Source organism: Pipistrellus hanaki (assembly GCF_964339955.1).
Source record: "Pipistrellus hanaki genome assembly, chromosome: 1".
NCBI lineage: Eukaryota > Metazoa > Chordata > Mammalia > Chiroptera > Vespertilionidae > Pipistrellus > Pipistrellus hanaki.
Window position 1 is genome coordinate 154726520 of NC_140503.1, and position 13811 is coordinate 154740330.

Here is a 13811-nt window from a genome sequence, read left to right on the forward strand (position 1 = left end):
CAGGGTTTTGTAAACTATAAAGCCCATACATTGTAAGATACATTTTGAGTTGTGACCAGTTGTAAAAATGGAAATAAAAAGTATAGCTCAGAAAGAGGAGATTCCACACATGTATTAAAATGAAATGATAGCATCATATTCCCGTAATGATCCCTGGGATATTGTACTTTATTATTGCATATCGGAAATTAGGAGAAGCCTGGTGGCAAAGGAAGTGAATACAGTAGTCATGTCAACTGGCTGATGAAAACATCATCACAACTTCCAAGAACCTGAAAATAAACCACATTTCTTTATGCCCAGTTTAAATGAATCTGTAAACCAAGCTAGTACCAAGACAGCCATAGAGCAAATTGTCACAATCAAAGCATGTAGGTACCATACAACATATTTATGGTTTTAAAATTTATTATGTAGAGAAATTATGCATATTTTTTTTAATTGTCATGTTTAAGTGTACCGATCGTTTCTGAGAATGTTAGTAAAATGGTGGCATTTTTTTTCATTGAATAAAACTACTGTTTTTATCGAGAAATCAAGAGCCACATAAATTATACTATAGTATTCAATATTACTTAGAAGTGGTAATTTCCAGAGTACTATACTATTATTTTTTTCACTGAATTTGTAGTTTTAGAGAATAGAAAACAAATGTTAATAATCTCAGACCCCTATGAATTCATATACACCAAATAGCTTTTTTTTACCCTCTTAAAAAGCATGGTACAGTTAACTTAATACTCAATCTCTTGCATTCCTAAAAACAGGATTTTAGAAGAGACGGTCCATAGTAAGATTACAACTTATTCAGAGATTACTTAGGTATATATGATTAACTACAAAATAAAATGCATTTTATTTTAAAAAATTGGGACAAATAAATTTGTATTTGCCATTTAGTTTTAAATCCGAAATAAGAAAACTTAAATAAGCTGTAATTTTTGTCCCTAGATAGAAATATTTAAACTAACTTTGTAAATATCTTATGTTTTAAATGCATATAAGGCAAGACAAGAATATGGAATTCAATGATGTCTATGTCAATATCAGAAAATAAGAAAAATAAATAATAAGAATTTGACAATTAGATTATTTTTCATGTACTGTATGTTTTCCTTATGGTAGACATTTTATTGACTCTCTTCTTTAAAAAATATAACATGAAATTTTTTTCTCAGTATTCTCCCAATTGCCTTTAAGAAAAGAAAATTAGGATGTTAGATTTCTTTGGGAGGTAAACTTGATATCAGGTAAATGCCTCTTAGGGTTCTATACTTATTGATCTAAACATCAATAATTGCTCTAAAATGATTTTGAATCCATAGTATTTTGATCATTGCTCAGATTTTTTTTTTACTAGCAATCTTAATGGCATTTTTAAAAGTAAAGGACATTGAGGCAGCAAATATTTTCTTGAATCACTCTGCCTCCTTAGTAGAGAGACTACTTTGGAGGTAAACATAGTATAAATGGAAAGATCAAAAGTTGTAGAATCCAGGTTAGTGAAACATACATGCTGTGTACCTTGGGAAAGTTACCCACGCTTTCTGATCTCATTAATGAAATGAGTAAAACAATAGTAAACCTGCTAGGTGATTGTAAGATGAAAATGAGTGCTATGGACTGGAGTTTGTGTCCCCCACACATTAATCTGTTGGTGCCTTAACCACAGTGTGATAGTATTTGGAGATGAAGCCTTTGGGAAGTGATTAGGGTTAGAGGAGGTCATGGTGGTGGGGCCCTTGATGGGATGGGATTCATCATCATAAAAGAAGAGGAACAAGCCACACCGGCTTTACTCCCTTCATGTAAGAACACAGTGAGAAGGACACAGCTCTCTGTGATCTTAAATACCCAGCTTCCAGAACCTTCCGGAACCTTAGGACATTAAAGTCCATTGTTTAAACCATCCAGCCTATGGTATTTTGTTATATCAACCTGAGCTTACTAAAGCAAGGAGGTCATGTTTAGAAATGAGAAGATGTAGAAGGCTCCTTATCTTGAATTTTATGTTCATAATGACAAAGTATGATTGTTAGAATAAAGTGATGAAGTTAATAAGGCTACATTGAAATTTCTCTAGTGAGAACCATGATATCTCACATCCTAAATCACTTACTCAGGTGGAAGAAAGTCACTTTGCATTAATTATGAGTTTTTATTATGTCACAAATTTAGTGGAAAAAAATAAGATGAGTTGCTTATTCCATACCCAGAAAGTGATATCTTTAACTTTTGTATTTTTGTTGTTGTTGTTGTTGTTACATTACTTAGAACTACAACTGGGTTGTGAGCAAGATCAGGTTTATTATAAATAGATAGTTCATGAATATGTTTGTGATTCTGCCTATTGGTGAAAAAAATTGGCACGAATTAAGACTTGAACAGTAAAAATTTTACAATGATGATATATATATATATTTTTTTTAAGAGAAGTGGTTTGTTTGGTTGGCTGATAGCTGGCTATTTACTTTTATACTACAGTGCAATTCAATTTTTAATAAGAGCCAAAACTAACTTACATTTTCTATCATCCCTGCCATGTGTTTATATATATAGCCTAGAGTTAGCATGACAAAGTAAGAACATGGGAGGGAGAGAGGGAATGAAAAAAGTTTGAATTCCAAGAGGAGTAAGTTCCTCAAAAATATCATGTATGGTTAAACTATTTTGTACAAACAGAAAATAAAAATATACAAAAAAACCTGATGACAAATAATTCCTTAAAAGAGTCAAGCTCCAGAATGCAATAGACATCCTAGTATAAATGAATTGGTGCTGCATTTAAGCAGATAGGTCAACGCTTTTGGCCAAGGGGAGTGTGATTCAGTCCAGTGGGTGGCGCTCACAGACACACATTTGCAGTCACCTCCCTGTCTTGCCATTTTGATCTACACTTGGCTCAGTGGAGTTGTAAGGGCTGTTTTTAAGCACTTAAGTATCATACTTCTGTAGATACTGGGAATGTAAAATTCTGAACGTGAAGAAGTGGAGCAAAATTAAAATTGTAAGTGTAAGACTATACCCAGTATTCCAAGTTACACACTGTAATGGGATACTACTTGAAAATGAGAAAGGTCATAATGAATGTGGGTAATAAATATGGAGAAATAACACTTGTTATTCAATAAATTGCTCCTATTGCTCCATTGACAACTAAGTCACTCAGAAAGTTCTAGAAGAGTGTGATAATTTATCATGGGGATATAGTTAAGTACATGACAATTGAAAAAAATAACTCTTTTGAGGGGAGGTATTATCTCTATTAAAAACATACAAGGCAAAGAAAACAAAATGTGACATTTTCGTTGAATTCAGTAACACTCAGAAAATAGTGATCCTGGGCTAGGACTAAATCTTGCCATATATAGGGTAAAACAGAGGTCATAACTAAGGTGACCAGATTTTAACATTGGTAAAGCAGGACATCATTGATGGGGGCGGGGGTGTTCTTGATTAAAAATTTTGGTTCTCCCACCGTTCCCTAGCTTGTCATGCATTCTTTCCAAAAATCGGGACTTTTTTAAGGAGGGACATGGGACAAATTGTTAAAAATCGAGACTGTCCCGCCAAAAGCTGGATGTCTGGTCACCTTAGTCATAACACAGATTAATCATGAAAGTCTTTGTAAACATTTTAAATTATGTAAGTGTGGGCCTGCCTACACATGTTTGATATTGACTAGTGGCTTGCGAGTTACTTATACCTCACTCAATAAATGACAGAAACAACGTGAACAATGTGTGGCTCTAGGTTCTTCCCCTGAGCATACTGACACTTGTAGGTTTACATTTAGCATTGCAGCTACCGTTTCCTGGTATCATTTGCACAGACGACTGTGCTCCAAAGAAGCAAAAGTAGTTTGAGAGAGAATTCAAAATTACACGGTGACTGTTAGCATATAAAAATCCATCGAAAAAAACACTGAATTCCATAGAAATACAGTTTCATGTTACAAGAGAATTACAAAAAGGGGCACAGTTTATTTTAGGTAGAAACAGCTTTTCCTCGAGGACTATCTCTTCTGAGGTGTCCTTTAAAACACGTTCTAAACTCAGAAGAGACAATTTGCAGCAGAATTTTTACAGGGTAACGTAGGCTTAGCTACACATAAACATGCACAGAAGAAAGAGGAAGGGAAAGAAACACAACTGCTTCTGTCAGAAAAACAAGCACTTTTTCCCCCTGGTGTCCTGTCTTTGGATATGTACTGCCTTGGAGAAAATGTATAAATCACTTTTATACATTGAGCTGTCTTAGAAAACTAGAGATTTTAGTACAAAGAAATCAATCCGCTGAAAGAATGCCCATATGCTCTTGTTTTGAGTTTCCATATATACACCAGAGGAACTAGACCCCTGATTTACAGTTACTGATGGACATTAGCATGGTAGGCTGATACCTTCTCCAGGCCTGAGTTACACGTAGTATTACAAATAATATTATAACAATGCTGAAAATACTGATACAAAACAGCTTAAAGATGATATTTCCAAAAAATATCCCTCCGTTTAAAATTGAACTGCTTAATCCAGGTTTTCTTTTTGAATGTTTCAGCTTTAAAAAAGGTTTTTCAAGAAAATACTAGTGTTTAAAATGTCTCTTAAAATGTCTATTAAATGACAGATTTCTTAAATAGATTATTTTTTTTTTACAAAGCATAATCCAAAAGTCTATCTTCCAGGAAAACAAAACTATAAACTCCAAAAGTCCAGATCAAAAACATTATTTGTGATACACAGGTCTTCCATATCCTGGGAAAAAATCCTTGATCGTTCTATCATGCTAAGTTATTTACAGACTTCAAATACTCTAGCAATACACAGCAACTTTCTGGACAAATAAAACTGAATTACACAATTAATAATCATCCTTTTTTTCTGGTTTTCTAGCATGTCTTAAATATTGCCTTGTCCAAAATGTCTATCTGTGTAAGTATTATAGCTTCTAAGCTGTAGCCGGAAATTTTAGATAGCAGTCTAATTAAGCCAAGCAAATCATAGTGCATATTGTTCTCTTCTGGCAGAATTACAAACACACAAAGAATAAAAACATTTGGCAAACATTTGTCTTGATGCACATGTGTCTTTCTTTAGAATTACAAGTATAGCATATGCACTAGACTCTTTACTCTTATCAATTCTAATCAAAGTTTGAGAATTGCTCCAAAGTTTGATAGTTAAAGCTAAGGAAGGAATCTAATGGCCTTTCCCCAAAGCCTAGAGCATTTTTGTATTAGGAGATGCATTTCACACACAGTTTTCATTTACACAGGTTAGTTAGATGCCATGCTAAAAAACTGCTATCTCAATTTCCCTTTATTCATTATATTTGCACATGCAGATAGATTCTGTCTGTTGGAGAATGCCAGGAAAACAGATCATGCAGTAGGTATGGCAAATTTCGATTTGCTTGAACTATGCCTAAAATGGATACTGTTATTAGCTTTTACCTTTGTGTAAGAAAACTGCAGACCTGCTTCCTACTGGTTGCTATTTATTATTTATTTGTATAACTGGATATAGTCTTGTATTAATTAGCCATAAAGAAATCATTTTGATTTATTTATCAATCTCATGTGTGTTTAAGTAAAACACAATAGGCCTTATTTGTTGAAGATAAATATTTGCCATCAAATGAGTGTTAAAGACTAAGACCAACTCACCAAAGTTCACGTTTTTAACTTTTCCTTCCAAAGTTAGATGATTAAAGAGTTAAAATGGTGTATACTGAGCTACCAAGAAACTGACTTTCTGTTCCTCAAGACATCTTGTACGGGTTGGTGTACTAGTATACAGGGTGACACTGAATATGCCGAAAAAATAGCTGAAGATTTTAAAAATACAAGAAAAGTGAAGTAAAATAACTTTCTTAGAATGTTCCATCTGTAAAACTTTGAAAAATATGCTGACATGGCCATGATTAAAAGAGCAAGCATATCGTGCTTTTTGCATCCTTTGACAGAATTTAGCCAACTTTACCACCCCCCTGTGTGTGTCCTAGTACTTCAACATCACTAGCAAAAACTACAAGACATTTTTTTTTTTAAAGATCAGAGCTGTCATTCTCTATTTGGCTAGCAATTACTCAGTCTAAAGTCCTTTTGAACTAGTGTGAACTAAACATTTAGAGGCAAAAGAAATAGACACCCCCCTTATAATGTGACTAGATAAGCTTGAATGTATGTAATAGAGAGACAAACGTATCTCTAGGTTACATGCAAGCAAACTCCGTTCTTCAAATAAATACACCACCAAATATAAGATTTAAGATCCATCTTCTCTTTTCCTTCTATTAACAATGTAATTTAAAATTCTTTACAATTCCATCATCTACTTATTCCTCACATCTATTTTCACAGTTACACCATTCAATGAATAGAGTACTATCTGATATTACTTTCAGGAACTTCAATAGATATCAGTTAACTGATAAAGATAAAAAATAAATAAATTATGGCCTATATAAACCAGCAAGATGGTCCCATTCATTATACATATTTATATAATAACACCTTCAAGGCTATTAAACCTATTTCAATGAACATGCTTGAACCCTCATTCTAAAAACAAAAACAAAAGTGCACAATTCATTTTTTATAACAAAAAAATAAAAAGTACATGACAATTGAAAGGTGAGCTATGAAGGAGAAACACTAACCATCTTTATTCAGACACAAGAATAGGGTGATTTAATTACCCATCCTGTTGGCCGAGTGTCTGCAGCTCAGTGGTGTGTAAATTGTGGTGGAGAAAAACATTCTTTCGGCTGTACGTGTGTAAAGAGATCGGCCCTCTCGGGGGCTGTCCGAACCTGCCTGTGAAGGTTGAGTGCTGTCGGGCCACAGCAGCTTGGTCCTTTGGTTTCTCTGAGGACACAGGGAGCCCTTCAGTCTTAGCTGTTGGCTTCAGAGGGTTCTGCCCAACAGTGGCCCTTAAGTTCTGGGTGACCTCTGAAGGGAGGGTTTCATAAGTTCCTCTTGAGTGTTTGATAACTTCCACTAGCTCCTTGTCCTTTAAGAAATTATTTAAACATAGACTTGATAGTTGACAGGTCTTGCTTTTGTAGGGGCTTGTCTGGTCAGCTGACGAGTATCTAAAACGGTCCTCGGTGGGAGTATGTATTGCTTTTCTGTCCCTTGTGCTGAGACTTTGGCTCACAACTCGGTTTCGATATGTAGCCTATGGTAAGGACACAGAAAGAAAATGATGCTTAAGAAATACATTCACAGAATACAGGGGTGATACTTTCACATTTTGTGTGCAAAACCCTACATAGTCAACAAGCCTTAAAAAAATCAATAGAATTCTCCATGAGAATAAATTTCCCAGTGCAATATTACTACCAATAGTAATAGATGGTTAAGTTGTTCTGAAAAAAACATTATTTTAAAAGCTTTAATTATTATTATTTTTAAAAATTCAAGCATATATTTGTGTTTTTTTTTTTTTTAATTCAGTTTTAGAAAGAGAGAGACAAAAAACATCCATCAGCTCCCACCACCCCCAGCACAAACCTTGACTGGGAATTGAACCTACAATTTAGCCATGTACCCCACCATCAGCCCCAGGAATTGAACCCGAAACTCTTGGTTGAAAGGGATGACACTCCAACCAGCCAACTGAGCCACTCATCCAGGGCTGAAGGCTTAATACTTTTAGGTTTAGAGAAAATTGAAAGGAAGGTACAGAAATTTTTAATGTACACGTGCATAACTTCCCCCAAATCAACATCACTCACCAAAGTGGCACTTTTTTTTTTAATCAAGAATAAAACTACATTGACACAGCATAATCACCCAAATCTATTAGGATTTACTGTTGGAGCTGTGCATCCTTTGGGTTTGGACAAAATTATAATGGCATTTTTACTGCCCTAAAAATATTCCCTGGTCTTCCTATTCATCTCTCCATGATGCCTCCTACTCCTAGTAACTGCTGATTTTTATCATCTCCATCATTTTATCTTTTCCAGAATATTGTATAGTTGGAATTGTGCAGTATGGAGTCTTTTCAGATTGGCTTCTTTCACTTAGCAATATTTATTTAAGGTTCTTCCATGTCTGTTCATGGCTTGATAGCTCATTTCATTTTGTCATTGAACTAAAAGGAATTTTAAAATGTATTTATCTAATTTCCTAAATTTGAATTCTATAGATTTACCCGAGAATATAGATAATTTGAATAAGTAATGAACATCAATGTATGAGCCTATTAATTTGTGGGTTATTTTGCTGGATTTTATACACTATATTTACTTAAATAAATGTGCATAGAGTTTTAGAATGATCAATGTCATTATTTGTATCAGCAAAGAGGTAACCTAGAAATGTTAGGAACTAAAACAGGGGTCCTCAAACTTTTTAAAGTGGGGGCCAGATCACGGTCCCTCAGAGAGCTGGAGGGCCGGACTATATGAACTACTAATTCCTACTGTAACACCTCGGCTGCGCTCACTGCCCAAAAAACCTGGCGGGCAGGATCAGACTCCCCTGGGGGCTGCATGTGGCCCGCGGGCCGTAGTTTGAAGACCCCTGAACTAAAACAATGTCATAACATTGACCTAAGGAGGACAACAGAGTACCTAAAAGAAATTTCAGCATGTCTTTCATTTAGAATTTTTGGATACACATTATTAATCAAAATCAGGTCCACAAGTATATGCCATCTTCTTTCTCACAATGTTTATATTCTAACTAAAGGCCCAGTACATGAGATTCATGCATTCAGGAAGGGGTGTGGGGTTCCCTCAGCCCAGCATGTACCCTCTCATAGAAACAAAACATAGCTCATTGAGTCATGCTGTGGAAAGCACACATTACAAGCTGGTACCAGAATTCCTCTTGAAGTGGAAGAAAACGCTTGGTTTGGAAAAACACATTGAACTAGAAACTGATTACCTGTCCTATTGCTCTGGTGATAAAAGGGTGGGATTTATTGTTGATACACAGAATGAAGAGAAAGAGAGAAGAAAGTAGAGCAGATGGCAGTAGCTTGGTATAAAACATTCTGAAGGAGCCAGAAAACTTCTGGATACTTGACATCTAAATGGAATAGTTTTGAATGATCATCTTTTCATTGTTCCCTTGAAAGCCATTTTTGCAAACCTGATCTCTACTTTGAACCCCAATTCCCTTATCCAGCCACCATCACTTTGATTAATATCATAATTTGACATAAAACCAAATAAAAACAAACAAACATGATTTTGAGTCTGAAACCTATTCTTCCCCAAATAGCTTCCTTCGTAATAAATGTCATCCCTATCAGGCTAACACATGGAAATTACCTTTGCTTTCTCTCTTTTCTTTGTACCCCTTCAAATCATGTTCTTGCTAATGTACTGGGGGAAAAATGCAACCTCAAGTCATCTGTCCACTTCTCTTATATCCACTCTGTTCTCCTGATTCAATTCTCAGACACATATTAAGCATTTAAAAATAAGCATATGTTGAATAATGTTTAGCTGCTGAGATAATACTAAATACTGTTTATGAGCATCTATTATATGCCAAGCATTCTTCTAATGCCTTAACATATTCAATCGATGATTGAAGTAGTTCCCCTCATCTTCATTATACAGATTAGAAAACTGAGGCTCAGTGAGTTTGTACCTATACTAGTGCGGGATAGATGGTCTGCTTGATGAACCACAAGTTCATTCAGCCTTCCAGCAGAGCCCCACATATTTCCGAAAGGTATCACTTTTTTTTTTTCTAAAATAAATTACAAGCCGAACAATTTTGTAACTTAAACTGATGTTTCAAGATTACCATCACTGAGATGAATCTCTCTGCTCTTCTGCAAAAAACTAAGGTGTATTGGGGGATAACTTGGGGTGTGCATATGCTTTTTCAGATTGAAATATTTTACTAATCATGCTTTTCTTTTATAAAAATTGTCTTGATTGTTAAATGTTCATTCTGGTTTTTATGTGCCTACTTATAGCAGACCTTCTCTATACTTTGCCACTTTAACTCGTCTGTAGTAGAGGAGTAGAGGAAGTCAGATTGGTTATCTGGTGCATAAAAGAAGCATTGCCCGATTTATAGCAGGCGTTTCAGAGACTTTATTGGGGATAAAAGGAATAAACTATTTTGATTCAATTTTCATTCTTCAGAAACATTTCTAGATTACTGCTTCTTGACTCTTTTCCAACACTCTAGGTATTTGGATTTCCTTAGAAAAGTAAGCTTTTATATTCTCTTCATCTAACTTTACTTCTATAAGAAATTTACCTAACTATTAAATCAGCAGGCTCTAAATCAACCCTGTGCTTAATATCTGCAGCCAAATGTTAGACACATCCTGGATGCTATTTGTAAAATATTCTGATTAAAAAAAAAACTTTCACTTCAGGACAAAAGAGGCATTAGTAAATTCATCGTGATCATTATTAGTGAAAATGTTTTTCATTTCTATTTTTATAGTTGCTGCCTAGGAAAGTAGAGAAGGTGGGTGGAGATCATCTCATTACATTACATTGGGGGAAATATCCATGATTTTCTTTATGTGATATTTTAGTCCTCATAGGATAGTACATTAAATTGAATATACAATTTTAATAAAGGTATATTAAAAGAATACAATTTAACCTTCAGGCAGCCTCAATACTCTTTCTCTGATATGGCATCTGATACCTACAAGGAACCTGAGTATCTACCATAAAAAGATACAAAATCAAGGCTCTCCCTCTCAATTTTTAAAGAAAAATGCATATTTAAATTACTCATTCCTGTTTGCTTCACACAGATTGCTTTTGACACCTTAGACTTCAAATCCCCACACCCCTCCTTTTTTAGTTGTTTATGATGTTCACCATTAATCCAGGGGTCATCAAATACGTAGGAGACTGTGTGGCACAGGGGCTAATGGCAAGGATTTGTGGTCAGACACATATGGATTAATTTATTCACTTTATAAATGTTTATTGACTATCATTGAGAGCAAGGCACTGCATTACATGAAGGGAAATGGTGCTGTTCATAAAAGAAGCGGCTCCTGCCTTCAAGCAGCTTAAAGTCTGACGGGAGCATCAACCAGAATTAGACACTTTCCAGGTAGGTGACCATAGCAAGATTCTAAGCCACCAGTTTCCTCATCTATGAAAGGAAGATTCACAATCATACCTGCGTTGACATACATGATTATCTTAATGACAGAAACAATACTAAATACATGAATGAAGTAAAGTGACCAATAAGCCTAGAAATTACTTTGGTAGATGCACATTTGGAAGCTAATATTTCCATCTAGACTTAATAAAAGCAAAGTCATTTAATCAGAATATTTAAGTAATTTTACATTAATTGTTGTAGTTTGGTTCTCCAGAACAGACTCTGAGAAAAATACTTGAGACAATAAAAACATTTATTGGAGTGTATTCTCAAGCCAACGCCAGTGGAGAATTGAAGGAGGCGGGGTCTGGCGAAGGGGGACTTTGAAGTGCTCTGCAATGGCACTCTCTCAGATAATCACACAGCAATCTACAGCTTGTGTGACTTTTCATAGTTGTCTCCCATTTAGACAAGTGGTGGGGAGCCTTATACTTATTGGACATTGGCAGCCTCTGGGAAAGGGGTGTAACCTCGAGAAAGCAGGCTTTTCTTTATTATTTTTCTGCAGGAGTAATTCTTGGAGAGGAACTTAACTTGAATGCTATCAGCTGCCAACATTTTCAGCAATTGGGGAAATGAAAGCTTTCATTGTGAAAGCCTGTGTTTGTGTGTGGGGAGTGTGCGTTTGGGGTAAAGGAAGGGAGAATGGAAGCACAACCACAGCATCTACTACACTGATTATCCAATTGGTATGTTTTATATATTATGAGACAAGTTGGCATAATGGTAAGAATATTGAACTTTTAGCAAATACTCCAATCTTGACTCTGCTGCTATCAAATGGAGTGACCTTGAATGAATAAATTAATTTTGTGAGCTTCTTTTTCTGAGCCTGTTGAAAGAGATGAGGAAAAGATTGTGAAGAAATACTAATATTCATTTAACTCCCTTTCCAGTACTAAGATTCTATTTATATACAGATAAATATATATATATATATATATATATATATATATATATATATATATATTTACTCTACCTATTTGGAACATGTTTAGACAAATGTAGGAAAAATCAACTTAATTCAAAATATAAAAAAATATATATTTTGGCACATAAATATTTGCATTTGATTACTTAGCCCAGAGGGAAATAAATAACACCAATTAGTAGCATGATGAAGAAATTAATTCTTTATGCAGCTCTTGGGATCACATCCCTAAAGGGGATTTTCAGTTCATATGCTTAGCTACATCCTCCTCAAAACTGAACTAAATTTCCCAAAACTCATAGGTTAATTTTTAGGCCATTTAGTTGTCAAACAGCCATTTTATTGCCTATCCTTAGAGCTCCTAGTAAAGGATGGGTATATGGAAAATATAGTGATTAAAGTGTTAAGATTATAATATAATCAATTCTTTATTTCTCCATTATATTTTCTCTCTAATTTCTTCAGAAAGCAGGTAGTCTGCATTTCATTGAATTCAAGATCAGTGATTTTATTATACATACCACCAAGAAAGGAAAAACAAACAAAACCCATGCTATTTAAAACAAACAAAAACTATATTCCATTTACTTATAACCAGTTTGACCCAATAATTGGTAACACCAACCTCTCATGCAATTCCTTCTTTCTTCAGTTACTTATGTTTGATAGACAGTTCATTCACATTTATCTCAGGGGGATATACATGTGGGTATACTTGCTCTTTAAATTTCATAAAAAATTTGGTTTAATTTTAGAAGAGGGTATGGAATTGAGGGATCCAATTATAAGTGTATATATATATATATATATATATATATATATATATATATATAATTTTCATTTTTTCATATAAATGTTACATCTTTTTTTTACTGTGTTTTCATATACAAAATAACTAGTTATAATACAAGATTGTAGTAAACAGTTCTTGAATGATATTCTTAAATGAAAACTCAGCACACGTAGTACCAATATTGTATTGAACTCAATTTTTTTTTTAAAAGGACAATATGAAGCTATAAAATCCATACATACAGCAGTGCAAACTCTGTTACAACCATGACCTATTTGAAAGCACTGATTTTAAAGATTCATCTAATTTTAGGGATCTTATTATCTTTAAAAAATTGTCTCATAACTGATGCAAATTATGAATAAAGTAATCCTGCCAATGTGTACAGTCCCATTTTTATTAAAGTAGGGTAATAAAATTAAACGGGGCATATGGCAATATTTCTATCACTGATTGATGAATTTTATGTATTTTTTCTGAAGTTTTTCCTTTCTGGGAACTATACTGACAACTGCCAAAAATGTTATCAGCTGTTACTACCTGTGATTCTTTCTTGCGTTGATTAGAACTTAACACAAATATATATTTTTTTCTTTATTTTAACAGAAAATAGTATTGTCTTACGTCTAGAATTGTTCCTAAATGTACAGAAACATACGAATCAATTCCTAATATCTAGGTAGAAAAAAATGATTTACATTAGAAAAATGACTGATGTTAAATAGTATTTTAAAAAATCACAATGTTTACTAAAAATACCAATATTATAATTTGAACTCAAATAAAAGAATAAATACTATTCAATTACATTAAAGTGAGCAAGTATCATGGGTCAGAGTTCTTATAGTAGTAGAAGCTGAGTAGTAACTCTTAGATGATAATGCACACTGAGAAATGCACTTCCTGAGTAAGTTCATGGTTTCCTACTAATGAGTCCTTTAGATCAATTAAGATAGGCAATGCGGAATACT

At 34.1% G+C, this 13811-nt stretch overlaps 1 protein-coding gene across 1 annotated transcript in view; it reads right to left on the reverse strand.

The window, feature by feature from the left end:
• Positions 1-6695: 6695 nt before the first annotated feature.
• CCSER1 (coiled-coil serine rich protein 1) overlaps positions 6696-13811 on the reverse strand; it is a gene marked incomplete at its 3' end in the record, with an annotated part of 1087168 nt that continues 1080052 nt past the window's right edge. The window contains exon 11 of the mRNA XM_084881902.1: positions 6696-7181. Coding sequence (XP_084738028.1) covers positions 6696-7181 — 486 coding nt within the window. The remainder of the gene's footprint in view (positions 7182-13811) is intronic.